Source organism: Prinia subflava, chromosome 8 (genome assembly GCF_021018805.1).
Source record: "Prinia subflava isolate CZ2003 ecotype Zambia chromosome 8, Cam_Psub_1.2, whole genome shotgun sequence".
Classification (NCBI taxonomy): Eukaryota; Metazoa; Chordata; class Aves; order Passeriformes; family Cisticolidae; genus Prinia; species Prinia subflava.
The window spans coordinates 18,063,036-18,090,476 of record NC_086254.1 but is presented as its reverse complement, the minus strand read 5'-3'; the positions used below and the strand labels follow the sequence as shown (position 1 = coordinate 18,090,476).

The window sequence follows — 27,441 nt, the reverse complement described above, 5'->3', positions numbered from 1 at the left end:
GTCCCTGTGGCTGTGGGGAAGGCCCCGAGCAGGGATCTCCTCCCATCCCCTCCCTGCTGCAGACACCGAGCCGGGCGGGAGGACTCCGGGGTGTTTTATTGTCTGCCCGGGGCTGGGGAGGGCCCGGGGCTGGGGAGGGCCCGGGGCGGGGCAGGGCCCGCGGTCACTTCTTGGCCTCCTCCTCCTTGGACAGGGTTTTGATGATCTCCTCCTTCTTGGCCTGCAGCCGCTCCTCGCGCCGCTTCCGCGCCTCCTTGGTCTTGGAGCGCCGCGCCTCGGCCTGGTCCCTGCGGGGTGGGCGAGGTCAGGCCTGGGGGCAGCCCCACAGCGGCCCTGGCCTGTCCCCAGTGTCCCCCAGCGGCCCTGGCCTGTCCCCAGTGTCCCCCAGCGGCCCAGCCCAGTGTCCCCAGTGCCCCCAGTGTCCCCAGTGCCCCACAGCGGCCCAGGCACAGCCCCAGTGCCCCCAGTACACCACAGCGGCCCTGGCCTGTCCCCAGTGTCCCCCAGCGGCCCAGCCCAGTGTCCCCAGTGCCCCCAGTGCCCCACAGCGGCCCAGCCCCAGTGCCCCCAGTGCCCCACAGCGGCCCAGCCCCAGTGCCCCCAGTGCCCCACAGCGGCCCCGGCCCGGCCCCAGTGCCCCCAGTACACCACAGCGGCCCAGGCCCATCCCCAGTGTCCCTGCTGCCCCACACCGGCCCTGTTCTGTCCCCAGTGTCCCTACTGCCCCCACACTGGCCTGGCCCTGTCCCCACTGTCCCCAGTGTCCCTGCTGCCCCACACCAGCCCTGTCCCCACTGTCCCCAGTGTCCCTGCTGCCCCACACTGGCCATGTCCCCACTGTCCCCAGTGTCCCTGCTGCCCCACACCAGCCCTGTCCCCACTGTCCCCAGTGTCCCTGCTGCCCCACACCAGCCCTGTCCCCACTGTCCCCAGTGTCCCTGCTGCCCCACACTGGCCATGTCCCCAGTGTCCCCAGTGTCCCCAATGTCCCTGCTGCCCCACACCCCACAGGACCCTGGGGTTCCCCCCGCTCCCTCCTGAGCTGTTTTGGGTCCCGTGTCTCTGCTGCAGCCTGGAGTGAAGGGATTCATCCTTTCCCCAGGAAAAGCAGCGGGATCTGCAATCCCTTCCCTGTCCCTCATCCGCCCATTCCAGCGGCTGATGGGGAATTTCCCAGTTCCTCCTCTCCGAGAGCCAAAACCCCCAGTGAAACACAAACCCCACCGTGACCTGCACTGCTCTGCTGCCAGCCCTGCCCAGAGGGGGACTGACCCCTCCCAGAGACCCCTGGAATGATCATTCCTGATCAATCCCATTCCCGACAAATCCCATTCCCGACAAATCCCACTCCCGACAAATCCCACTCCCGACAAATCCCACTCCCGACAAATCCCACTCCCGACAAATCCCACTCCCGACAAATCCCACTCCCGACAAATCCCACTCCCGACAAATCCCACTCCCGACAAATCCCACTCCCGACAAATCCCACTCCCGACAAATCCCACTCCCGACAAATCCCACTCCCGACAAATCCCCCTCCCACTCACGCCAGCAGTTTCTTGCGGGCCTTGTCAGCCTTCAGCTTGTGGATGTGCTCCATCAGGATCCGCTTGTTCTTGAACACGTTACCCTTGACCTTCAGGTACAGGCTGTGGTACCTGGGGACACCGGGAGGGGACACAGGGGAGGGGACACAGGGGAGGGGACACAGGGGAGGGGGTGTCACAGCCTGCCCGGCCCCGCCTGCCCCAGGCTGGGGAGGGGACAGGGAGGGCTGGGAATGGTCGGGAATGGCCCAGGGAGGGCCGGGAATGGTCGGGAATGGCCCAGGGAGGGCCGGGAATGGTCAGGAATGGCCCAGGGAGGGCCGGGAATGGCCCAAGGGTTGCCCATAGAAGGCTGGGATTGCCCATAGAAGGCCAGGATTGCCCATAGAAGGCCGGGATGGCCCAAGGGTTGCCCAGGGAGGGCTGGGAATGGCCCAAGGATTGCCCAGGGAGGGCTGGGAATGGCCCAAGGATTGCCCAGGGAGGGCTGGGAATGGCCCAAGGATTGCCCAGGGAGGGCTGGGAATGGCCCAAGGATTGCCCAGGGAGGGCTGGGAATGGCCCAAGGATTGCCCAGAGTGGGCTGGGAATGGCCCAGGGAGGGCTGGGAATGGCCCAGGGAGGGCTGGGAATGGCCCAGGGAGGGCTGGGAACCCCCAGGGAGGGCTGGGAATGGCCCAAGGATTGCTCAGGGAGGGCCAGGAATGGCCCAGGGATGGCTGGGAATGGCCAAGAATGGCTCAAGGATTCCCCAGAGAAGGCTGGGAATGGCCCAGGGAAGGCTGTGAATAGCCAGGATAGCCCAGGGATGCCTGTGAATAGGCAGGATCACCCATGGATGGCTGTGAATAGCCAGGATTGGCCAGGGAGGGCTGTGAATAGCCAGGATTGCCCAAGGAGGGCTGGGATTGCCCAAGGATTGCCCAGGGAAGGCTGGGGATGGCTGGGATTGCCCAGGGAAGGCTGTGAATAGCCAGGATCGCCCATGGAAGGTGGACCCGTGTCCCTGGGCGGGCACAGCGCTCACATGTGGCGGTCGATCTTCTTGGACTCGCGGTAGCGCCGCAGCAGGCGCCGCAGGATCCGCATGCGCCGCATCCAGGTGACCTTCTCGGGCATGCGGGCGTTGGCCGTGCCCTTCCTCTTGCCTGGAGGGGGAACGGGGTGAGCACCGGCCCAAACTCAACCCCAGCCTCGTCCCAAAGCCTCTCCCCCTCCCCTTCAGCTCAGGGAACAGCACCCAGGGGTTTCTGTCGCTGCCCCAGCTCGGGGGATGATTCCCCAGGCTGAGGTGATGCCTTGAGTTTTAATTTTTGTATTTTCAGGCTCTGTTTTGTATTTTCACCTCTCTGCCCAGGGGTGCAGCTCTGAGCTCACAGTCAGGGTCACTCAGCTCTGCACAGAGCAGGGACACAAAACAAATCCTTCTCCTGCTGCACACCAAGGACAACTTTCAGCCCAAAAGCACAAACAAGAGTGGCTGGAGGGAGGAACAAGGATGGGACCTCATAACCTGAAAATGTAATTGGACAATTCAACCCCAGTGTGCAAATAGACCAAAAGTTATAAAAATATAAGTTCTTGTGACCAGTCAGGCATTTTGTGACCATCCTCAGTGCACTCTGGGTGTAGCCCTCCTCAGGCTGTCCTGCCCGAGGTATAACCCAGAGACCTTTTAACAAACACCTCTTTAATTTTTCAGCTCTGCCTGGTCTGTTCCAGGCCAGCCTCCCCAGGGCAGCAGGGGAAGCAAGCAGGAGGTGTGTGAGCAATGTTGGGAGCAGTGCTGGGAGCTGGGAATGGCCAGGATTGCCCAGGGAAGGCTGGGAATGGCTGGGATTGTGTTGGGAGCTGGGTTCTGAGCTGGGTTTGGAGCTCTGTTCTGAGCTGGGTTTCGAGCCGTGTACTGAGCCGTGTTTGGAGCTGTGTTGCGAGCTCTGCTCTGAGCTCTGCTCCGAGCTCTGTTCCAAGCTCTGCTCTGAGCTGTTCCCAGCTCTGTTCTGAGCTCTGTTCCCAGCCCCGCTCCGAGCTCTGTTCCCAGCTCTGCTCCCAGCCCCGTTCCGAGCTGTGTTTTAAGCTGTTCCCAGCTCTGAGCTCTGTTCCCAGCCCCGCTCCGAGCTCTGAGCTGTTCCCAGCCCCGCTCCGAGCTGTGTTTTGATCTCTGTTCCCAGCTCTGAGCTCTGTTCCCAGCCCCGCTCTGAGCTGTGTTTTGAGCTCTGTTCCCAGCCCCGCTCCGAGCTCTGAGCTCTGTTCCCAGCTCTGATCTCTGTTCCCAGCCCCGCTCCGAGCTGTGTTTTGAGCTCTGTTCCGAGCTGATCTCTGTTCCCAGCCCTGCTCCGAGCTCTCATCTCTGTTCCCAGCCCCGCTCCCCCGCGGGCAGCACTCACCGATGCCCATGTGGCGGCCCTTGCGCCGTGCCAGCGTGTTCTTCCTGCAGCGGGCGCGCGAGTGAACCGTCACGGGCTTGCGGATGATCAGCCCGTCCTTGATCAGCTTCCGGATCTGCTGCCCTGCGAACGGCCGGAGCGTCGGGGGCTGCGGGGGCTCCGGGGGGCTGCGGGGTCTCCCGAGGGGCTGCGGGGGCTCCCGGGGGCTGCGGGGGCTCCCGGGGGCTGCAGAACTCCCGGGGGCTGCGGGACCAGAGCTGACCCCGCCCCAGAGGGAGGGACCGGACCCAGCCCCACACAGACCAAGGGGATCCAGCGCTGACCTGGCCCCACAGGGACCGAGGGGATCCAGCCCAGAGGGAGGGAAAAGATCCAGCACTAACCCTGGCCCCAGAGGGACTGGGAGGATCCAGCCCCACAGGGACGGAGAGGATCCGGCCCCACAGGGACTGGGAGGATCCGGCCCCACAGGGACGGAGAGGATCCGGCCCCACAGGGAAGGAGAGGATCCGGCCCCACAGGGAAGGAGAGGATCCGGCCCCACAGGGAGGGCAGCCCCTCCTCAGGGCCCCGATTTCCCTCCTGCTTTTCCTATGGAATCACCAATGATCCCGAGTACTGGGATGGACTGGGAGCATTGGGGTAGACTGGGAGCATTGGGGTGGACTGGGAGCACTGGGGTGGACTGGGAGCACTGGGGTGGACTGGGAGCACTGGGGTGGACTGGGAGGGAATGGGAGGGAATGGGACCACCGGCATGGACTGGGAGGGAGTGGAATGGACTGGGAGCACTGGGAGGGACTGGAAAGACTGGGATGGACTGATACGGACTGGGAGCATTGGGATGGACTTGAAGCACTGGGACAGACTGCGAGGGACTGGCATGGACTGAGCACTGGGATGGACTGGGGGCGCTGGGACAGACTGGGATGGACTTAGAGCACTGGGATGGACTGGGATGGCATATGGGCATGCTGGTTATCTCAGAGGACAGCACCAGCCACCTCAGCAGAGCAAACCCCACTTCAAACTGCAAAGAAGCTGCTCAAGGGGCAGAATTTTACCTAAACCAAGGGCTGAACCATTGGGCGGTTTTGGGAGATCTTTCCCACACTCAATGATTTTATCAATCCAAACCCACTTCACTGTCACCGAGCTCCCCAAAACCTCTCATCCCACAGAGCCCGGCACGTACGGGAGTTGGCATTGGCGATCTCGTTGGTCTCATTGGGATCCAGCCACACCTTCTTCTTCCCGCAGCGCAGCACGCTGGAGGCCAGCCTCTTCTGGAGCCGGAGCATGCTGCGGAGGGACGGGCACGGCTCAGCGGGGCCTGCGGGGACCCTCATCCCTCCCAGGGACCTGCGGTGTCCTCGGGGGACCGTGTCACCCTCCTCGGGGGACCGTGCCACCCTCCTCGGGGGACTGTGCCACCCTCCTCGGGGGACCGTGCCACCCTCCTCGGGGGACCGCGTCACCCTCCTCAGGGGACACTGCACCCCCTTTAGAGACCCTCACCCGGCCCTGAGGCAGCCCCGTCACCGAGATCAGGGACCCTCAGCCCCCTCCGGGGACTCTCAGCACCCTCAGGGACCCCTCAGGGGACCCTCAGCCCCCTCAGGGGACCCTCAGCACCCTCCGGGACCCCTCAGGGGACCCTCAGCCCCCTCAGGGGACCCTCAGAACCCCTCGGGACCCCCAGCACCCCTCGGGACCCCTCAGGGACGCTCCCCTCCTCAGGGACTCTTCCCCCCCCCCGGCCCCTCAGGTCCCCGGCCTGAGCTCCCCGGACACCCCGAGCTGCTTCAAGGGGCGCATCCAAGGACGGCAGAGCCCGAGACCAGCGAGCCCACCCTGCCCATCGCTCCCAAGCCCCGCTGACGCCCCCCCGGGCCCTCAGCGCGGCCATCGCGCCGCTCCGCCATTTTCCCGCCAGGCCCGAGGAGGCCGCGGCCGCCTCACAGCGCCCGGGGCCGCCAGGCAGCACAGCCCGGGCGCCGCCCCGGCTCTGAGGGCGCTCCCCCGCTCCCCTGCAGCCCTCCCCGGGGCCTCCCGACCCCCGTTATCCCCCGGACAGCGGGGACAGCCCCGCTCCCACCTCATGGCGGCGGCGCCGGGGCCGGAGAGACGCAGCGGCGGCGCTGACCCCGCCCCCTGCCCGCGGCTCGTACCACCCTGCCGTCCCCCCCGCGCCCATCCCCGCGGCCTCGGCGCAGCCCGAAATGCGATACAGGAGCAGCCGCGGTGAAATCAAGCGTGATCTTTAATCTGAAGGACACGCGTGGCACCGAGACCCACGCGGGACGCTTGGAAGGGAGGTGGGTCCTTCCCTACTCCCCCCTAGGCAGTAGTGGGGTGGTACAGCCCGCGCGTGCGTGATGGGAAGGGCTGGGCGGGGGCTGCGCATGCGCGGTGGGGATGGGAGAGGCACGTGGAGGGGACTGGGATGGACTGGGAGCACTGGGGTGGACTGGGAGCACTGGGACGGACTAGGATGGACTGGGATGGACTGGGAGAACTGGGATGGACTGGGAGCACTGGGATGGACTGGGATGGACTGGGATGGACTGGGAGAACTGGGATGGACTGGGAGCACTGGGACGGACTGGGATGGACTGGGATGGACTGGGAGAACTGGGATGGACTGGGAGCACTGGGATGGACTGGGAGAACTGGGACGGACTGGGAGCAGTGGGATGGACTGGGATGGACTGGGAGCAGTGGGATGGACTGGGATGGACTGGGGGAACTGGGCTGGACTGGGACAGACTGGGAGCACTGAGATGGAGTGGGAGAACTGGAATCACTGAGGTGGACTGGGATGTACTGGGAGCACTCAGATGGACTGGGAGAACTGGGATGTACTGGGAGCACTCGGATGGACTGGAAGAACTGGGACGGACTGGGATGGACTGGGAGAACTGGGAGCACTGAGATGGGACTGGAAGGGCTGGGATGGACACTGAGATGGACTGGGAGTACTGAGACAGACTGGGAGCAGTGGGATGGACTGGGAGTACTGAGACAGACTGGGAGCAGTGGGATGGGATTAGGGGATGGACTGGGATGGACTGGAACAGGATATAGGGATGCTCTCACCCCTCTGGCAGCATGACAAGCACAAGGCCGAGGATTCAGGGCTCATCCCAGCCCTCCCTGAGAGAACTGGACCTATCCAGGGACCAGTCTGGCCCGTACTGGGAGGGCTGGCCCTGTGCTGTGCCTAGACTGGTCTATACTGGGAGGCCTGAATGTGCTTTGGGATCCTCCTGGGTCATACTGGGAAGCCTGGCCCTGTGCTGTCCCCTCCATCCCATGTGCAGACACCGGGACAGAGTCTGTCCCTCCCTGGGGAGATGTTCCTCGGGACGAGTTTAACACCAGCTCTTGATTTTTCCCCGTGGGATTTCTGCCTTCCCTTCTTTCCCAAGAATTCACCCCAAAGCCTGAGCTGGGCTCTGGGATTGCAGCTGAGGATCAAACCCCACCTCTTGTCCAGTGGGAAAAGAAAACTCGACTTTTCCTGGGAAATCACCTCTTGGCAGGGCTGGGCAGAGTTGTCAGAGAGGATTTCCCCTTCCTGGGATTCCAGCAAGGTCCAGGTGTGTCCCTGGCACAGTGGGGAAACTGAGGCACAACCGGGCTGGGTGATGATCCCTGTCCCAAAAACGCCTGGAAAGACCCAGAAAAATACTGGGAACAGATTTCCAAAGGTTTCCTGGGAGCAGGGAACTCTTGAGGAATAACGTGCAGATTGTGACCGGCCTACAAACACAGAGCTGCCTCCGTGACCTCCACCCAACCCCGCTTCTGAAAACGCTCCCAAAATCCCCAAACTCCCCCAAATCCCGCCCGTCTGCAGCTCCCTCTGCCTGGGAGGTGCCAACCCCCCGAGATCACCTTGTCACCCCCCAAAATTCACCTGGAGAGCGATTCCCGGGGGATCTGGCGGCCGCGGCGCAGCCAACATATGGCGCGAGCCCGGGGAGCCGCTGCCGCCAGATTTTCGGTTCGTTTTCCCAGAAAAAACACGGGTAAACACAGGCTCTCGCTGTTTCACAACTGATTCATCACTTTCCTTAAACAAACAGCCGAATCCCGAGGCTCCCCGAGGGCGGCAGAGGGCTCCGGGCTGGGGATCGCCCGCCCCGGGGGTCGCGTTTTCCCCCCCGGCCGGGCTGGGGACGCGGCGATGCCGGTGGCACCGGGACCGAGCGTGTCCCCGAGCCCTCTGCAGGTGTCACCTGGTGCTTCCCGAGGATGCCAGGAGGAGAAAACCCGCCTGACCTCAGGTCTGAGGAGTTTCAGGTGCGGATGCTGTCGGGGGTGGGGTGAGGGAGGGTCCCGAGGAGTTTCGCCGCCCCCTCCTCCCGCCGCTCCGTTGGATTCCCGGGAATTCCGCGGCTGGATGCGCCCGGAGCTTGTCCCGGGAGCAGAGAGGGGGCCCGGGGAGCCGGAGCGGCGCCGGCAGCGCGGAGGAGATGCCGCGATCGTGTTCCTCTCCCACGCCGTGCCAGGCAGCGCTGCGCTCGCCTCCGCCCCCCGGGCACGATCCCGGCTGGGAGGGACCCCCTCGCCTCTGCCTTGCCCCCCCAAAAACACCCCTGGGCTCCCCACAGAGCCTCCAGGGACTGGGGAGACTGGGACAGGCAGGATTGGGGGCAGGGGGCAGCGGCTGCCCCATAACCGGAGCTTTCTCCGGGCTGGGGTCCCCGGGGGTGACCGGAGCTTTCTCCGGGCTGGGGTCCCAGGGGTGACCGGGGCTCCGGGCTGGGGTCCCCGGGGGTGACCGGAGCTTTCTCCGGGCTGGGGTCCCAGGGGTGACCGGGGCTCCGGGCTGGGGTCTGGGGGTGACCGGAGCTCCGGGCTGGGGTCCCGGGAGCTCTGGGCTGGGGTCCCAGGGGTGACCGGAGCTTGCTCCGGGCTGGGGTCCCCGGAGTGACCGGAGCTCCGGGCTGGGGTCCCGGGAGCTCCGGGCTGGGGTCCTGGGGGTGACCGGAGCTCTGGGCTGGGGTCCCCGAGTGACCGGAGCTCAGGGCTGGGGTCCCGGGAGATCCGGGCTGGGGTCCCCGGCGGTGACCGGAGCTTTCTCCGGGCTGGGGTCCCGGGGGTGACCGGAGCTCGGTCCCCTCGGCTGCGCTGGCGATGGAGGGGCCCGAGGGTGGAAAATGCGGTGTCAGCTGTCCCTGGGGCCGGGGGGGCAGCAGGGAAAGCCCCTCTGGAGCGGGGCCGGCCTGGGGGTGGGCGCCAAGGAATTTTTAACTTTCCAACAGCCGGCAGGGGGGGCTCAGCTGGGGAAGGGGGGGATCGGCCCCTCCGGGGTCCCTGGGGAGGCAGGATTGTCCCCAGGGTGCCCGGGATGGGGGACAGGGGACGCTGTCCTGCCTGCCTGAAGCCAGCGGGGCGTGGGGGTCCCTCCCTGTGGCACAGGGGGGTCACCCTGGGGGCTTTGGGGTGAAAAGCTGGGTTTTTGGGGCAGCCTTGCCCCTGGATTTCCGAACTGGCAGCTCTGGGCGCTGACGTTTGGGGATGGGGGCTGCTCCTCCTTGGGGTCCCCGCCACCCCCCCGGTTCTTTTTGGGGTCCCCCCCAGCCCGCAAGTGTAGAGGCTGGGCGGGCAAACAGCGGCGGGGAGCGCTGCGCCCCCCAATTTGGGGAGGGGGGACCCTCAGCGCCCCCTTTTTTCGGGAGGAGCCGCTGCGGGGGTGCCGTACCTGGGTTCGGAGGGGGGGGCGCATTCCCGCATCCCCCATCCCCCCGGGAAGGCGGTGCGGGAGCGGCCGCCCATCCCTCGCCCCCCTGCGCCATCCCCACTCCTCCTTCCTCCTCCTCCTTCCTCCTCCTCCTCCTCCTCCTCCCGCTCCGTCACCGCGGGGGCCAGGCCTGAGCTTCATCGTCATCGTCATCATCTTCCTCTGTGTGGTTCCCCCCCATCCACCCACCCATCCATCCCCAAATCCCGCCGAGCCCGGCGCTTCCATGGTGCGGGAAGGCGGCATGGCCCGGACCCCCTACAGCTCCACGCAGGACATCCAGATGGACGTCTTGGACAACGCCGCGCTCCAGGTGACACCCCCGGGGGCTCGGGGGGGCGTCACGGGGGCGGCAGCACCGCCCGCAGCCCCCCGGAGCAGCGGCGGGGGCGGGGGGCGCATCCCGTGGATTCCCCCGTGGGGCTGGGGGCGGCGGAGGGGGCTCAGCCCTTCCCCCCAGAGCCCGGCAGCGATAACGGGGTGGTCCCGCCCTCGCAGCACCCCCAAAAAAAGGGGTGTTCTCCCCATAAAGCTCGGAGAGACCCCAAATCCAGGCTCCCCAAATCCCCTCGGGCTTCGCCCCCCAAAGGGCAGGTGGGGTTTGGGGGGGCGTTGTGCCCACCGGGAAAGTTTGAGGAATTGGGAAAACTCTTGGGGTGCTCCCCCCTCAACCCCTTCCCTCGGCCTGTTTGGGGGGGGGGAGGGACTGTCCCTCACCGGTCCCAGAGGGGCAGGGGGCACTGGGGACAGACCCCCCCTCTCCGTGCTCTTGGGGGGTGACAGTTTTTGGGGTGGGGGCAGGGGGAGCCTCATCACTGAGCCCCGGCCCTCATGGGGGGCGGGAGGGGGTCCTGGGGGGTGCTGGACCTAAAAATACCCAGCGTGGGGACCCCCCACCCCCGGGCCGGGTGGCAGCTGGGCCCAGCTGTCCCTCGGGAGAGGTGACAGCCCCGCTCCCCCCAATGTTCCCCCCCTTTTACCCCCCCAAAAGGAGGGAGCTGCCCTCGGGGGGGGGCACTGGGACACCCCCACCTCCTCCAGCCCATCCCAGCAGGAGGGAGCGGGGGTCCCATTGGGGTGGGTGCCCACGCTGGGGGGGGGTCTCAGGCACTGGGGTGGTGGAGGGGGGCGTGGGGAGCCCCCCATAGGTGTCACCCCCCACCCCAGGCAGGGCTGGTTGGGCTCTGGTTTGACTGGGGGGAAGAGCTGGAGTTTGGGGGTGACACCCCCGAACCCACGCTCAGCCCCTCCCCGCGGGGTTGGGGTCGCAGCCCCCCCAGTACCGAGACCCCCGGGCGGGGGCAGCCCCAGCCCGTCCCCTCCCGTGCCTGTCCCCTCCCCGAGCCCCCCGGGCAGGGGTGGAGGGGCTCGGAGCACCCCCGGCAGCGGGGCTGGGGGGGTGCAGAGCTCTCCCCCCGAGTTTTGGGGGCAGTTTTGGGGGGAGTTTTGGGGGCAGTTTTAGGGGCAGTTTTAGGGGGAGTTTTGGGGGCAGTCTTGGGGGGAGTTTGGGGGCAGTTTTGGGGGCAGTTTTGGGGGAGTTTTGGGGGCAGTTTTGGGGGCAGTTTTGGGGGGAGTTTGGGGGCAGTTTTAGGGGGAGTTTTGGGCGAGTTTTGGGGGTGCAGCGCTCCCCTCTCGCCTCCCCCGCTGTCCCCAGGGCAAGTACAGCCGGCGCAAGAGCCGCTTCAAGCGCTCGGACGGCAGCACCTCCTCCGACACCACCTCCAACAGCTTCGTCCGGCAGGTGAGGGGGGGTCCGGCACTTTTTGGGGGGTCCCAGCCGCCCTTTGTCCCCCGGGGCTGAGGTGGGGTCACACCGAGCCAGGCCTGGCTGTGCCTGAGCCCCTCTGTGCTCTGTGGGTGCTGCAGGGTCCCCCCCCCCCCAAAATTGCAGCCCCCCCCAGGGGTCCCCTGCCCCTTTTGGGGTGCCAGGGAAGGGACACAGCCCTGGCATCCCCCCGCTGGCACCAACCCCGTGGCTTGGCAGGGCCCCCCCTCCCTGAGCCCCCCCCAGCCCCCACCCCCTGCCCGGCACCGGGCTAAATTTACCCGGGGCTGAAACCTGAGCCCCCCGTGCCCAGCCCTGCGCCCGCCCCGCTCGCCCCCGGCCCTGCCACCATGGAGATCCCCGGCAAGGACCCCCCCGCTGCCCCGGTGAGCGACCCCCCCCCTGCCCCGCAGCCCCCCGGACCCCCCTGCCCTGCCCTCTCTGCCCCGTGGGGTCTCTGGGGTGACGGGGTCGTGCCCAGGGTCCGGTGACCCCCCCAAGTCCCCTCTGTGGGGCAGCCGGGCTGTGCCCCGTGGGTTTTGGGGAGGGGTCTCCACCCGAGGTCTGCAGCCCCGTGGTTGGGGTGGGGGGGCTGTGCTGGGTGACCCCCAAATCCCCAGGGTTGGGACAAATCAGGGTTGGGGGTCCCGCAGCCCCCAGGGGCTGTGGTGGGGTTGGGGGTGTCCCACATGTCACCCATCGCGATGAGGCTGGGGTGTCCCCTGGGTGTCCCCGCTGTCCCCCTGGTCCTGAGGCACGAGCAGAGGGTCCCAGGGGGTCCCCTTGGGTGTCCCCTGCCGTCCCCCTGGTCCCACCCCAGCTCCAGGGGTGTCCCGGGGTGACCCCGATTCGCCCCACAGCGCCCTGTCCCCATGGCCCTGGGCTCCCGCGGTGGGGACAGCGCTGTCCCCACGGGCCACCCTTGGGCTGGGGGACACTCGGGGGGTCCCCGCTGCCTTCCCGGCTCTCGGAGAGGCCCCGGGGAGCAGGCGCCGGGCCGGTGTCACGTTCCCGGGGCCGGAGCGGTGACAACAGCTGCCGTGTCCCTCTCCTGCCGTGACCCCACTCCAGGCAGCCCCCGGTGGCCACGGTGGCCACGGTGACGGGCACCGGCAGCAGGGAGAGGGCTCTGGGGGGCTCAGAGGGCTGGAATGGCTGTGCTGGGGGGGCTCAGGGTGGGCTGAGCCCCCTGCCCGCCCCAGGGCTCGGCTGAGTCGTACACCAGCCGCCCCTCGGACTCGGATGTGTCGCTGGAGGAGGACAGGGAGGCGCTGCGCAAGGAGGCCGAGCGCCAGGCCATGGCTCAGCTGGAGAAAGCCAAGGTGGGACAGCGGGGACAGAGCCCCCCTCGGTCCCCCAGGACCCCCCGGTCCCCCTGCTCCCCATCCCTGCCGTGTCCCATCCTCTGGAGCGACGGCCCCGGGGTTACAGTGGGGGGGCACTGGGTGGAACTGGGAGCTTGGGTTCTCCTGAGTGTCCAGCACGCTGTGGGAGTTCAGGGTAATTAGCTAACGAGCCTCTCATTAGCTCCTGGCCGGGGTTGTGGGTTGTGGCCGCTCTGGTGAGGAGCTGAGCCGGGCTGGTGACACCAGCACCGGCACCTGCCTGGCCAGGATGGGATGAGGGGGTGGAATCTCCCTGATTTGAGAGCAGAGGGTGGGATCTCCTCATTTTGGGGGGCAGAGAGTGGCATCTCCCCATTTTGGAGTGGCAGAGGGTGGGATCTCTCTGTTTTGAGAGAGCAGAGGGTGGGATCTCCTCATTTTGGGGGCAGAGGGTGAGATCTCCTCACATTGGAGTGGCAAAGGATGGGATCTCCCCATTTTGGGGGGCAGAGAGTGGCATCTCCCCATTTTGGAGTGGCAGAGGGTGGGATCTCCCTGTTTTGGGGTGGCAGAGGGTGAGAGCTCCCTGTTCTGAGAGAGCAGAGGGTGGGATCTCATTTTGGGGTGGCAGAGGGTGAATTCTCCCCATTTTGGGGTGGCAGGGGGTGAGATCTCCTCACTTTGGAGTGGCAGAGGGTGGCATCTCCTCATATTGGGGGGCAGAGGGTGGGATCTCCTGGTTTTGGGGTGGCAGAGGGTGAAATCTCCTCACGTTGGGATGGCAGGGGGTGAAATCTCCCCATTTTGGGGTGATAGAGGGTGAGATCTCCCTGTTTTGAGAGAGCAGAGGGTGGGATGTCACGTTGGGGTGGCAGAGGGTGAGATCTCATTTTGGGGTGGCAGGGGGTGGCATCTCCTGGTTTTGGGGTGGCAGAGGGTGAAATCTCCTCACACTGGATTGGCAGAGGATGGGATCTCCTGGTTTTGGGGGGCAGAGGGTGAAATCTCCTCATGTTGGGGTGGCAGGGGGTGGGATCTCCCTGGTTTGGAGTGGCAGAGGGTGAGATCTCTCAGTTTTGAGAGAGCAGAGGGTGGGATCTCCCCGTTTCGGGGCGGGGGGCAGCTGCCGACCCCTCTCCCTCTGGCAGACGAAGCCGGTGGCGTTCGCCGTGCGCACCAACGTGGGCTACAACCCTTCGGCCACCGACGACGTGCCCGTGCAGGGCATGGCCATCTGCTTCGAGCCCAAGGACTTCCTGCACATCAAGGAGGTGGGAGCGGGCTGGGAGGGGCGGGGGGCAGCGCTGGGGGGGCGCAGGGGGGGGTTTAAGGTGTTTTTTCCCCTCTCCCCGGAGCAGAAGTACAACAACGACTGGTGGATCGGGCGGCTGGTGAAGGAGGGCTGCGAGGTGGGCTTCATCCCCAGCCCCGTCAAGCTGGAGAACATGCGGCTGCTGCAGGAGCAGAAGATGAGGCAGAACCGCCTGAGCTCGAGGTGGGGCTCGCCCCGAGCCCTCCCCCCCGGCTCTGCCGGGACCCCCCCCCTTTCCCCTCCCCTCCCCCCCCATCCCGCCCTCATCGCTGTCTCTGTGCTTCTCCCACGCAGCAAATCGGCTGACAACTCCAGCTCCAGCCTGGGCGATGTGGTGACAGGGACCCGCCGGCCCACCCCCCCAGCCAGCGGTAAGGGTGTCCCGGGTCCCCCCGGCCCCGCCAGCTCCAGCCTGGGGGTCCCACCCCCTCCTCCCCCCCGCCCCGGGTGCAGGCAGGGTGATTCCCCCCCCCCCCGGGATCCCCCTCTCCTCTGCTTCTCCTCTTGCAGCTCCACCACCCCATTTCCATGATTTCCCCCTTTTTTCCGTCGCCATTATCGCTCTTCTTCTCTCCCTGCCGTGCCGCGGCTCCGGCCGTCCCCAGGTGGCCTGGACGCTCCTAGCTTTGCCTTTGACCCCGATGAGTTAGAGGAGGAGGAGGAGGCCGTGGAGGCGCAGCGCTCCCCTAAGAGTAGCGTGAGCAGTGTCACCACCCCCCCCCGCCCACAACAAGCGCATCCCTTTCTTTAGGAAGGTAACGGCGCCCGCCGGCCCCCGCCTCGCCTGCTGCACCCGCTGCCTGCCCTAACACTGCCGGGGGGCTGGGGGCACCCGCGGGGCTGGGGCACCCATGGGGCTGGGGGTACCCCATGGGGCTTGAGGCCACCCCATGGAGGTGGGGCATCCATGGGGCTGGGGCACCCACGTGGCTGGGGCACCCATGGAGCTGGGGGTATCCATGGGGCTGGGGGTACCCCATGGGGCTGGAGGCCACCCCATGGAGGTGGGGCACCCACGTGGCTGTGGCACCCATGGAGCTGGGGGTACCCCATGGGGCTGGGGGCATCCATGGGGCTGGGGCATCCATGGGGCTGGGGCATCCATGGGGCTGAGGGTATCCATGGGGCTGGGGGCACCCATGGAGGTGGGGGTATCCATGGGGCTGGGGGCCACGCACTGTCCCAGTGTGGCAGCACAGGATGAGCCCTGCACCTGGAGTCAGTGTGGGGCTGACCCCGCCTGTTGTCAATGGGATGGATCAGTTGAAGGCTGTATCCCCCACGTGGACTGTGGGATGGATCAGTCGGTGGCTGACCCCCCCTGTTGTCAATAGGATGGATCAGTCCATGGCTGACTCCCCCTGTTGTCAATAGGACGGATCAGTCCATGGCTGACTCCCCCTGTTGTCAATAGGATGGATCAGTCCATGGCTGACCCCCCCTACTGCCCCCTACTGTCAATGGGATGGCTCAGTCTGTGGCCCCCAGCTGTGGTCCATGGAATGGATCTGTCCATAAGTGATACTCCCCCTTGGACCATGGGATGGATCAGTCCGTGGCTGACCCCCTTGTTGTCAATGGGATGGATCAGTCCGTGGCTGCATCCCCCCATTGTCAATAGGATGGATCAGTCCGTGGCTGACCCCCCCCAGCCCATGGGATGGATCAGCCCGTGGCTGTCCCCCCCCCAGTCCATGGGATGGATCAGCCCGTGGCTGTCCCCCCCCAGCCCATGGGATGGATCAGCCCGTGGCTGACCCCCCCCAGCCCATGGGATGGATCAGCCCGTGGCTGTCCCCCCCCAGTCCATGGGATGGATCAGCCCGTGGCTGTGATCTCCCCCCAGTCCATGGGATGGATCAGCCCGTGGCTGTCCCCCCCCAGCCCATGGGATGGATCAGCCCGTGGCTGTCCCCCCCCAGTCCATGGGATGGATCAGCCCGTGGCTGTCCCCCCCACAGCCCATGGGATGGATCAGCCCATGGCTGTGATCCCCCCCAGTCCATGGATGGATCAGCCCGTGGCTGTCCCCCCCCAGTCCATGGGATGGATCAGCCCGTGGCTGTGATCCCCCCCCAGTCCATGGGATGGATCAGCCCGTGGCTGTGATCCCCCCCAGTCCATGGGATGGATCAGCCCGTGGCTGTCCCCCCCCACTCCATGGGATGGATCAGCCCGTGGTTGTCCCCCCCCAGTCCATGGGATGGATCAGCCCGTGGCTGTGATCCCCCCCAGTCCATGGAATGGATCAGCCCATGGGATGGATCCCCCCCCCCAGTCCATGGATGGATCAGCCCGTGGCTGTGATCCCCCCAAGTCCATGGGATGGATCAGCCCGTGGCTGTGATCCCCCCCCAGTCCATGGGATGGATCAGCCCGTGGCTGTCCCCCCCCCCCAGTCCATGGGATGGATCAGCCCGTGGCTGTGATCCCCCCCAGTCCGTGGATGGATCAGCCCGTGGCTGTCCCCCCCCCCAGTCCATGGGATGGATCAGCCCGTGCCCCCCCTCCCGGTCGCCTCCCCCCGCAGTGTGCGCATGGTGTGTTCCAGCACGGCCGGTGTCTCCTCCCCCCGCGAGTGAGAATGGACCATTCCTCCCCCAAACGGGGCCTAAGCCGGGGGAGGGCACGGGCGCAACCACAGCGCGGGACAGGGGGGGTCTGCAGAGACTTTTGGGGGCTCGCAGGCCTGGGGGGGGCCCGGGTGCCCCCCGAGCCCCGCAGAGCCCCCCTGGCACCCAAACCTGCCCAGGGTGGGCGATGCTCGGTGTGTGACTGTCCCCAGGGCCCCCCATGTCACACATGTGTCACCTGGCGCACCTCTGGGTCACCCGTGTGTCACTGAGTCACCTCTGGGTCACAGCTGTGTCCCCTGGGTCACAAATGTGTCCCCTGGGTCACTTCTGGGTCACCCATGTGTCACCGGGTCACCTTTGGATCACACCTATGTCCCCTGGGTCACACGCGTGTCACCTGGGGCACCTCCAGGTCACCCGTGTGTCACTGAGTCACCTCTGGGTCACACCTGTGTCCCTGGGTCACACACATGTCCCTGGGTCACACACAAATGTGTCACTGGGTCACCCTCCAGGTCACACACATGTCCCTGGGTCACCCTCCGGGTTACACATGTGTCCCTGGGTCACCTTTGGGTCACACATGTGTCCCTGGGTCACACACATGTCCCTGTGTCACCCTCCAGGACACAAATGTGGCACTGGGTCACACATGTGTCCCCTGGGTCACCTCTGGGTCACACATGTGTCACTGGGTCACCCTCAGGGGGTCACACACACATGTCCCTGAGTCACTCTCCAGGTCACAGATGTGTCCTTGGGTCACCTTTGGGTCACACACACATGTCCCTGGGTCATACACATGTCCTGGGTCACTCTCCAGGTCACAAATATGTCTCTGGGAAACCTCTGGGTCACACACGTGTCCCTGAGTCACCCCCAGGGGGTCACACACATGACCCTGGGTCACACCTGTGTGTCCCTGGAGGTCACACCTGTGTCCCTGGGTCACACTCGTATGTCCCTGGCTCCTCTAGAGGTCACACCCGTGTCCCTGGAGGTCACACCCATGTGTCCCTGTCTCCCCTGGAGGTCACACCCGTGCCCCTGGGTCACACCTGTGTGTCCCTGGAGGTCACACACATGTCCCTGGAGGTCACACCCGTGTGTCCCCGGCTCCCCTGGAGGTCACACCCATGTCCCTGGAGGTCACACCTGTGTCCCTGGAGGTCACACCCGTGCCCCTGGGTCACACCTGTGTGTCCCTGGAGGTCACACACATGTCCCTGGAGGTCACACCCGTGTGTCCCCGGCTCCCCTGGAGGTCACACCCATGTCCCTGGAGGTCACACCCGTGCCCCTGGAGGTCACACCCGTGTCCCTGGAGGTCACACCCGTGTGTCCCGGCTGCCCGGGGCCACGCCCGCGCCCCCCGGTGCCCCGGTGCCCCGTGCCCCGTGCCCCGTGCCCGCGGGTAACACGCATGCCTTGTTTGTCTCCTCTCGCCCCCCGGCCCCCGTGGCCCCCCGGGACGTAGCCAAGCAGAAGCAGAAGTCGGTGAGTAGCGCCAGGACCCCCGGGAGGGCGGGAAGGAGGGAGGAGCCCCTCGCTTGCAGCCCCCCCAAAATAACCTCCCCCCTCGGGGGGCGAAGCCGCGCGTGCCCCGTGTCCCCCCCGGCCCCGGTGACACCCGGCTGTGTCCCCAGACCGAGCACGTGCCCCCGTACGACGTGGTGCCCTCCATGCGCCCCATCATCCTCGTGGGGCCGTCGCTGAAGGGCTACGAGGTGAGCAGGGGGGGCTGGGGAGGGCTCGGGGGGCTCTGGGGGGGACCCCCGGCCCCACGGTGTCCCCCTGTCCCCTCTGTCCCCCTGTCCCCTCCCCAGGTCACGGACATGATGCAGAAGGCGCTGTTTGACTTCCTGAAGCATCGCTTTGATGGCAGGTGAGGGGGGGCTGCATGGCCAGGGACCCCCAAACACACAGAGGGACCCCTAAAAACACAGAGGGACCCCTGAGCCCACAGAGGGACCCCCAAACACACAGAGGGACCCCTGACCCCATAGAGGGACCCCCAAACACACAGAGGGACTCCTGACCCCATAGAGGGACCCCTGACCCCATAGAGAGACCCCTAACCACATAGAGGGACCTCTAAACCCATGTGGGGAGCCCTAACCCCATAGAGGAATCCCTAAATCCATGTAGGGGTCCCTAAACCCATAGTGGAACCCCTAAATCCAGGAGGCGACCCCTAACCCCATAGAGGGACCTCTAAACTCGTGGGAAACCCCTAAACCCATGTGGGGACCCCTAACCCCATGGGGCACCCCTAATCCCATAGAGGGACCTCTAGCCCCCGTGGGGGGACCCCTAACCTCACAGGGGGGACCCCTAATTCCATGGGAGACCCTGAATCCCATGAATGACCCCTCATCCCGTGAAGGATCCCTAACCCCATAGGGGGACCCCTAATTCCATGGGGAGGTCCCCTAATCCTATAGGGGGCCCCTAATCCCACAGGAAAGCTCTGACCAGGGCAGGTCCAGCTCCTCCATCTCCAGGGGTGTCTGTGGGGGTGTCACTGGGGTCCCGGGGGGTGTCAGTTCCTGTGGGGGTGTCACTGGGGTCCCGGGGGTGTCTGTGGGGGTGTCACTGGGGTCCCGAGGGGGGTGTCAGTTCTTGTGGGGGTGTCACAGGGGTCCCAGGGGTGGCTGTGCCTGTGGGGGTGTCACTGGGGTCCCGAGGGTGGCTGTGGGGGTGTCACTGGGGTCCCGGGGGTGGCTGTGTCTGTGGGGGTGTCACTGGCGTCCCGAGGGGGTGTCAGTTCCTGTGGGGTGTCACAGGGGTCCCGGGGGTGTGTGTGGGGGTGTCCCCCGTCCCCCCCGCCGTGGCTGCCCCCGCTGTGTCCCCAGGATCTCCATCACGCGGGTGACAGCCGACATCTCCCTGGCCAAGCGCTCCGTGCTCAACAACCCCAGCAAGCACACCATCATCGAGCGCTCCAGCACCCGCTCCAGCCTGGGTACGGCCCCGGGACCCCCCCGGGACCCCCCCCGGGACCCCCCCGGCCCGCGGGGACTCCCCCAAGCCTCCATCTGTATCAGCCCGGGGTGCTCCCCCCTCTCCTGGGGGGTGGGGGTGACAAAGGGGGGCCCCTGTGCTCCCCCCGGGGTGACTCAGTCCCTCCTCCTCCTCCTCCCGCTCCTTCTTCTTCCTCTCCTCCTCCCGCTCCTTCCTCTCCCTCTCCTCTTCCTCCCTCTCCTTCTTCTCCCTCTCCTTCTTCTTCCTCTCCTTCCTCTCCCTCTCCCCTTTCTCCCCTTTCTCCCCTTTCTCCCCTTTCTCCTCTTTCTCCTCTTTCTCCTCCTCCTCCTCCTCCTCCTCCTCCTCCTCCTCCTTCTCCTTCTCCTTCTCCTTCTCCTTCTCCTTCTCCTTCTCCTTCTCCTTCTCCTTCTCCTTCTCCTTCTCCTTCTCCTTCTCCTTCTCCTTCTCCTTCTCCTTCTCCTTCTCCTTCTCCTTCTCCTTCTCCTCCTCCTCCTCCTCCTCCTCTTCCTTCTCCTCTTCCTCCTCCTCTTCCTTCTCCTCTTCTCCTTCTCCCTTCTCCTCCTCCTCCTCCTCCTCCTCCTTCTCCTCTTTATCTCCTCTGTTGTGGGGGATTTTTTTGTTCTTTTGTTCTTTTTTTGTTCTTTTCTCTCCCTATTTCTCTTTTCTTTTTGGGGTTCCTCCCTCCGCGCTGCCTCCCCTGCTCCTGATACAGATGTCTTGGGTACGTAACGGGGACCCCCCGGGACCCCCCAGGCTCTGAGGGTTGGGGACACCCCGGTGGCACCCCCGTGTCACACCCCCCTCCCCGTCTGTGCCTGGTTTGGGTTGGGGGCTCTGCCCCTTCCTCACCCCCAGGTCCCTGCGGTGCCCATGGCAGCTCGCTGTGTTAAAATTGTTAATTTAATATTTAAATGGTGGTTTGTGGTGCCTAAAACTCTCCAAAAATCCCAACATTTATTTAAATTTAGTTCCTGTCTTGCCCAAAATCTGTGTTGGGTGCCCCTCATAGCAGCACGCTGTGTTAAAATAGTTAATTTAATATTTAAATGGTGGTTTATGGTACCTAAACCTTCCAAAAATCCCAATCTTTATTTAAATCTGCCTCCTATCCTGCCCCAAAATCTGTGTTGGGGTGCCCCTAAACAGCAGCACTTAGTGTTAAAATAATTACCTTCATATTTAAATGGTGGTTTGTGGTGCCTAAACTCTCCAAAAATCCCAACCTTTATTTAAATTGGTTCCTGTCCTGCCCAAAATCTGTTTGGGTACCCCCCATAGCAGCACGCTGTGTTAAAATAGTTAATTTATTTTTGAATGGTGGTTTATGGTACCTAAACCTTCCAAAAATCCCAACCTTTATTTAAATTTGGTTCCTGTCCTGCCCAAAATTTGTGTTTGGGTGCCCCTAAACAGCAGCACTTAGTGTTAAAATAATTACCTTCATATTTAAATGGTAGTTTGTGGTGCCTAAACTCTCCAAAAATCCCAACCTTTATTTAAATTTGGTTCCTTTCCTGCCCAAAATCTGTGTTGGGTGTCCCTCATAGCAGCACACTGTGTTAAAATTGTTAATTTAATATTTGAATGGTGGTTTATGGTACCTAAACCTGCCAAAATTCCCAGTTTTTGTTTCAATTTTCTTCCTGTCCTGCCCCAAATCTGTGTTTGGTGCCCCTCATAGCAGCACACTGTGTTAAAATAGTTAATTTAATATTTAAATTGTGGTTTATGGTACCTAAGCCTTCCAAAAATCCCAATCTTTATTTAAATCTACTTCCTGTCCTGCCCAAAGTCTGTGTTGGGTACCCCCCATAGCAGCACACTGTGTTAAAATTGTTAATTTAATATTTAAATGGTGGTTTATGGTACCTAAACCTTCCAAAAATCCCAGTTTTTGTTTAAATCTGCTTCCTGCCCTGCCCAAAATCTGCGCTGGGTGCCTCCCCATAGCAGCACACTGTGTTAAAATAGTAAATTTAGTATTTACATGGTGGTTTATGGTACCTAAACTCTCCAAAAATCCATTTTTTTATCTCCATCCGCCTCCTGTCCTGCCTGAAATCTGTGTTTGGATGTCCCCCCATAGCAGTGTGCTGTGTTAAAATATTAAGTTTAATATTTGAAATCTGGTTTATGGTATGTAAATCCTCCAGAAATCCCATTTTTTATCTCCATCCACTTCCTGTCCTGCCCAAAATCTGAGCGGGGTGCCCCCCCATAGCAGCACGCTGTGTTAAAACAATTATTTAATATTTGAAATGTGGTTTATGGTACCTAAACCTCCAAAATTCCCAGTTTTTATTTAAATCTGCCTCCTGTCCTGCCCCAAATCTGTGTTTGAGTGCCCTCCCCATAGCAGCACGCTGTGTTAAAACAATTATTTAATATTTGAAATGTGGTTTATGGTACCTAAACCCTCCAAAATTCCCAGTTTTTATTTAAATCCGCCTCCTGTCCTGCCCCAAATCTGTGTTTGAGTGCCCTCCCCATAGCAGCACGCTGTGTTAAAACAATTATTTAATATTTGAAATGTGGTTTGTGGTACCTAAACCTCCAAAATTCCCAGTTTTTATTTAAATCTGCCTCCTGTCCTGCCCCAAATCTGTGTTTGAGTGCCCTCCCCATAGCAGCGCACTGTGTTAAAACAATTATTTAATATTTGAAATGTGGTTTGTGGTACCTAAACCCTCCAAAATTCCCAGTTTTTATTTAAATCCACTTCCTATCCTGCCCCAAATCTGTGCTGGGTGCCCCTCCCCAGCAGCCCCCAGCCCCAGGACGAGTCCCCTGTCCCCTCCCCGTGTCCCTCACCCCATCTCCCTGTGCTGTCCCCGTCCCCTGACGCTGTCCCCTGTTGTCCCCACCCAGCCGAGGTGCAGAGCGAGACCGAGCGCATCTTCGAGCTGGCCCGGACGCTGCAGTTGGTGGCCCTGGACGCCGACACCATCAACCACCCAGCCCAGCTGGCCAAGACCTCGCTGGCGCCCATCATCGTCTACATCAAAATCACCTCGCCCAAGGTGGGTGCGACCCCCGGGGCGGGCGGGGGGCAGCGCCAGCCCCTCCCTGCCACCCCCAGGGGACAGCGCGGGGTCCCCGCGGCCACCTGGCGCTGTCCCCTCCCGCCCAGGTGCTGCAGCGGCTGGTGAAGTCCCGGGGGAAGTCTCAGGCCAAGCACCTCAACGTGCAGATGGTGGCCTCGGACAAGCTGGCGCAGTGCCCGCCTGTGAGTGTCACCCGGCCACCGCGGTGTCACCTGCCCTGAGCCCGCCCCGAGCTGCTCAGCCCAACCCCCGCCAGATATCTGCACATCCTGTGCCACAGATGGTCCTGTCCCATTGTCCCTGCCCTGTCCCATAGATCCCATCCTATGGATCCCTCCCTGTCCCATAGATCCGTGTCCTGTCCCATTGTCCCTGCCCTGTCCCATAGATCCCTGTCCTGTCCCATTGTCCCTGCCCTGTCCCATAGAGCCGGGTCCTGTCCCATTGTCCCTGCCCTGTCCCATAGATCCCATCCTATGGATCCCTCCCTGTCCCATGGATTCTGCCCCATCCCATTGTCCCTGTCCTGCCCCATAGATCCGTGTCCTGTCCTGTTGTCCCTGCCCTGTCCCACAGGTCCTGCCCCATCCCATTGTCCCTGACCTGTTCCATGGATCCCTCCCTGTCCCATTGTCCCTGTCCCATCCTATGGATCCCTCCCTGTCCCATTGTCCCTGCCCTGTCCTACGGATCCCATCCTATGGATCCCTCCCTGTCCCATTGTCCCTGCTCTATCCTATAAATTCTGCCCCATCCCATTGTCCCTGAGCTGTCCCACAGATCCCTCCCTGTCCCATTGTCCCATAGATCCCTGCCCTGTCCCACTGTCCCTGCCTTGTTCCATTGTCCCTGCCCTGTCCCACAGGTCCCATCCTATGGATCCCTCCCTGTCCCATTGTCCCTGCTCTGTCCCATAGATCCCTGCCCCATCTCATTGTCCCTGACCCTGACCTGTCCCACAGATCCCTCCCTGTCCCATTGTCCCATTGTCCCATTGTCCCATTGTCCCATTGTCCCATTGTCCCATTGTCCCACAGATCCCTCCCTGTCCCACAGATCCCTCCCTGTCCCATTGTCCCATAGATCCTGCCCTGTCCCACAGATCCCCCCATGTCCCACAGATCCCACCCTGTCCCACTGTCCCTGACTTGCCCCGTTGGCTCCACCCTGAGCCCCCAGGCCCACCCTGAGCCCCTCCCGGTCCCACGGGCTCCACCCTCTGTCCAGCAGCCGAGCTCTTCTCCATTGGCCTGGGGCCTGCTGTCCCCACCCTGTCCCTTAGGCTCTGCCCCATGTCCTGCTGCCCCTCCCAGTCTTGTTGACCCCACCCTACCCCACTGACCCCACCCTGCCCCATTGTCCCCACCCTGTCCCCCTGACCCCTCCCTGTTCCAGTGTCCCCAGCCTGTCCCACTGATCCCTCCCTGCCCCACTGACCCCACCCTGTCCCATTGTCCCCACCCTGTCCCACAGGCTCTGCCCCATATCCAAGTACCCCACCCTCTCCCCCTGACCCCTCCCTGTCCCACTGACCCCTCCCTGTCCCACTGACCCCTCCCTGCCCCATTGACCCCTCCCTGTCCCACTGACCTCTCCCTGTCCCCCCGATGTCCCCACCCTGTCCCACAGGCTCTGCCCCATGTCCTGCTGCCCCTCCCTGTCCTGTTGGCCCCACCCTGTCCCACTGCCCCTTCCGTGTCCCTTAGGCTCTGTCCCGTGTCCAGGTACCCCACCCTGCCCCATTGTCCCCTCCCTGTCCCGTTGTCCCTACCCTGTCCCATAAGCTCTGCCCCATTGTCCCCTCCCTGTCCCACGGACCCCACCCTGCCCCACTGCCCCCTCCCTGTCCCTTAGGCTCTGCCCCATGTCCCGTTGTCCCCACCCTGTCCCATAAGCTCTGCTCCATTGTCCCCTCCCTGTCCCTTAGACTCTGCCCCATGTCCAGGTACCCCACTCTGCCCCAGATACCCCACTCTTGTCCCGTTGTCCCCACCCTGTCCCATAAGCTCTGCTCCATTGTCCCCTCCCTGTCCCTTAGGCTCTGCCCCATGTCCCGCCGCCCCTCCCCTCCCCTCCCCACCCTCCCCTCCCCTCCCCTCCCCTCCCCTCCCCTCCCCTCCCCTCCCCTCCCCTCCCCTCCCCTCCCCTCCCCTCCCCTCCCCTCCCCTCCCCTCCCCTCCCCACCCTCCCCGCCCTTCCCCACCCTCCCCGCCCTTCCCCACCCGGCGCTGTTCCCTTCCCCTCCGCAGGAGATGTTCGACATCGTGCTGGACGAGAACCAGCTGGAGGAGGCCTGCGAGCACCTGGCCGAGTACCTGGAGGCCTACTGGAAAGCCACGCACCCGCCCAGCAGCAACCCCCCGAACCCGCTGCTGAACCGCACCATGGCCACGGCGGCGCTGGCCGCCAGCCCCGCGCCCGTCTCCAACCTGCAGGTACAGGTGCTCACCTCCCTGCGCAGGAACCTCAACCTGTGGGGCCGCGAGGCCACCCCCAGCCCCCCCGGAGCCCTGGAGGAGCACGCGCTGTGAGGCGGCGGCGGCGGGACACCGGGGACACCCCCGGGGTTGGGGACAGCGCCAGGGAGTCAAAGCCACGCTCGCCCGGATGGGGGGTTGTCCTTGGGGTCACCTGTCCTGGGATCAGGGTCATCTGTCCTGGGATGAAGGTCACCCCAGGGGACTGTGGCCCTCCTCAGGTGTCTGTGGTCCCCCCCAGGTGTGGGAGCATCCCTGGGGTCACCTGTCCTGGGATCAGGGTCACCTGTCCTGACACTGGGGGCACCAGGGGAACCATGGCCCCCCCAGGTGTGGGACTGTCCCTGCGGTCACCTGTCCTGGGATCAGGGTCACCCCATGGGACTGTGGCCCTCCTCAGGTGTAGGAGTCACCTGTCCTGCCCTCCACCCTGGGACTGAGGCCACCCCTGTGCCCAGGGTCACCCCAGGGGACCGTGGTCCCGAGGTGTGGTGTCACCTGCCCTGGGGACCCTGGGACTGGGCAGCCCATGGGATTGGGGTCACCGTGGGGAGCCACAGCCCCCCAGGAGTGGGGCCACCCCTGGGACTGTTCCTTTGGGAAGCTGTGCCCCCCCCCGGGGTACTGCAGGCCCCTGGCGTGGGGCAGTTCCGGGATCGGGGTCACCCCAGGGACCTGCTCCCGTTCCTGGATCACCGGGATCAGCCCCGGGGGTCTCTCCCTGCCTGGGACTGGTGCCAGCCCCACATTCGGGCTCTCCTGGGAATCTCTGCCTCCTCCAAGACCTGGAGCTGCCCTGGGGATTGGGACCCCCCCAGACCCACCCTGTGCCTTCCTGCCGACGTGCCAGACCCCCGTTCCCACACCCCTCTGGGGGCTTTGGGGTGTCCTGGCACAGCCCCACCCCACTGCGGTGCCGAGGCTCCTGCAGCCACCCCCGGGGCTGGGGACACAGGGGGGACACGTGTCCTGTGTTGTCTCTGTCGCTAAATCTTCCAGCGAGCCGCACCCCCCTCCCCTGCGCTGCTGCCCCTCCCGTTCCCTGCCCCGCTGCCCCCCCGGCTGACCCCTGCCCACCAGCGAGCAGCCGGGCTGGGCAGGAGCGTGTGGCCCCCGGCTGACCCCCACTAACCCCCCCCTAACACCCCTAACCCCCCACTAACCCCCCCTAACCCCCACTAACCCCCCACTAACCCCCCACTAACCCCCCCTAACCCCCCCATAACCCCCCCATAACCCCCCAGACCCCCTCCCGTCCATCCCCGCATGGTGTGGTTGCTTCTCGCACGCAGGGTCCGCCCCCGGAGGGGGAGCACGGCCGCCCCCGGCAGGGCCCGGGGGACTCGGGGGGCCGGGGCAGGGTCCCCCCGGCCCCCGCCCGCCCGGGCCCCCGCAGCCTGTCCCGCCAGGACACCTTCGACGCGGGCGGCCGCGACTCGGAGCCCGGGGATTCGTGCTGCATGGACATCGAGATGGATCCCGTGGAGGAGGAGCCGCCGGGCACCCCCGGGGACGGGCCCCAGCCGCCCCCCGAGCCCGGGCAGCGGGGCCGGGCCAAGGGCCAGGAGCCCCTGGGCCAGAGCGGCGGGGAGGGCTGGGCCCGGGACGTTTACCTGCGTTAGGGTGAGGGGGTGCGGGCAGGGGGCTCCCCCGCCCCAGCGCTGCTTTTGGGGTGCGGGACAGCCCCGCCGGTTGCCTTCGTGCCCCCCCAGCTCTGCCCTGGGGGCTCCCCCTGCCCCGCTCTTTGCTGAGGGGGGGTCTCCCCCTGCCGCAGCCCCCCCCCAGCATCTCGCGGTGCCTCGGGCCCTCCCTGCCCGGCGGGGACAGCAAGTGACCAAAGGGGACCCGGCGTGTCCCCGTGCCCCAGGCGGGGGGCGGGGGCCGTGCCCCCCTCCCCAGCCCTGCCCCCCGCTTCTCCATGGTGCTCTCGGCCACCCGGGGCTGGCCGTGGCCGTGGGGGGGTCCCTGCCAGCTGCCCCCCACCGCAGCAGTGCCTGGCACTGTCCCCACAGCCCCCTCGGGGGGTGCATGCGTGTGCGGTGTGTGGGGGGCTTTGGGGGTCCCCCCGAGGTGCTGCCTGCCCGGGGGGGTTTGCATGTGTTTGCCTTGGAGGGGCTCTGCCTGAATTGGGGGGTGGGGGGTGAATCTGAGCCAGTTTCGGGGGTCTAACCTGTGCTAACACCTGCCCAGCCTTGGCCTGCCGGGGGGGTCCCGCTGCCCTGGGACCACCCCGGCCCCCCCTTCCCCAGCCCCCCCTCCCTCCCCCCG

General features: G+C 64.7%; 2 protein-coding genes across 7 annotated transcripts; one reads left to right on the top strand and one right to left on the bottom strand.

Annotated features, from left to right (window-relative positions):
• Nucleotides 1–121: 121 nt before the first annotated feature.
• On the bottom strand, nt 122–6,144 carry RPL19 (ribosomal protein L19). Its single transcript, XM_063403743.1, has 6 exons — nt 6,036–6,144; nt 5,133–5,239; nt 3,938–4,060; nt 2,578–2,698; nt 1,551–1,661; nt 122–287 (listed from the first exon to the last, which is right to left on the bottom strand). Exons 1-6 carry the CDS (start codon nt 6,038–6,040, stop codon nt 164–166), a joined length of 591 nt encoding a protein of 196 aa, XP_063259813.1. The 5' UTR covers nt 6,041–6,144; the 3' UTR covers nt 122–163.
• CACNB1 (calcium voltage-gated channel auxiliary subunit beta 1) lies at nt 6,125–27,375 on the top strand. 6 transcript variants are annotated; one of them, XM_063403737.1, is made up of 16 exons: nt 6,125–6,255; nt 8,029–8,229; nt 9,818–10,002; nt 11,344–11,430; nt 12,657–12,776; nt 13,928–14,050; nt 14,138–14,274; nt 14,386–14,462; nt 18,145–18,164; nt 18,314–18,394; nt 18,494–18,552; nt 19,523–19,632; nt 22,521–22,672; nt 22,783–22,878; nt 24,946–25,131; nt 26,466–27,373. In XM_063403737.1, exons 2-16 carry the CDS (start codon nt 8,130–8,132, stop codon nt 26,793–26,795), a joined length of 1,863 nt encoding a protein of 620 aa, XP_063259807.1. In that variant the 5' UTR covers nt 6,125–6,255; nt 8,029–8,129; the 3' UTR covers nt 26,796–27,373. The 6 variants fall into 6 exon arrangements, with proteins under 6 accessions (XP_063259807.1, XP_063259812.1, XP_063259809.1 ...); XM_063403742.1 differs by lacking the exons at nt 6,125–6,255; nt 8,029–8,229; nt 9,818–10,002; ... (3 more) ...; nt 14,138–14,274; nt 14,386–14,462 and adding exons at nt 16,905–17,699; nt 17,742–17,762; nt 17,795–17,836 and having other exon boundaries at nt 17,879–18,164; XM_063403739.1 differs by lacking the exons at nt 6,125–6,255; nt 8,029–8,229; nt 9,818–10,002; ... (3 more) ...; nt 14,138–14,274; nt 14,386–14,462 and adding exons at nt 16,905–17,699; nt 17,742–17,762 and having other exon boundaries at nt 17,795–18,164; nt 26,466–27,374.
• The last annotated feature ends 66 nt before the right edge of the window (nt 27,376–27,441 follow it).

Bases quoted from the DNA above. Each gene is read 5' to 3' on its own strand.
- RPL19 (XM_063403743.1), bottom strand. The intron at 2,699-3,937 runs GTGAGTGCTGCC...TTCCCCCTCCAG, and splicing joins GGGCCGCCACATGGGCATCG to GCAAGAGGAAGGGCACGGCC. The intron at 1,662-2,577 runs GTGAGCGCTGTG...CGGTGTCCCCAG, and splicing joins AAGAAGATCGACCGCCACAT to GTACCACAGCCTGTACCTGA.
- CACNB1 (XM_063403737.1), top strand. From the start codon at position 8,130: ATGCCGGTGGCACCGGGACCGAGCGTGTCCCCGAGCCCTCTGCAGGTG. The intron at 10,003-11,343 runs GTGACACCCCCG...CGCTGTCCCCAG, and splicing joins TGGACAACGCCGCGCTCCAG to GGCAAGTACAGCCGGCGCAA. The intron at 18,553-19,522 runs GTGAGGGGGGGC...CTGTGTCCCCAG, and splicing joins AAGCATCGCTTTGATGGCAG to GATCTCCATCACGCGGGTGA.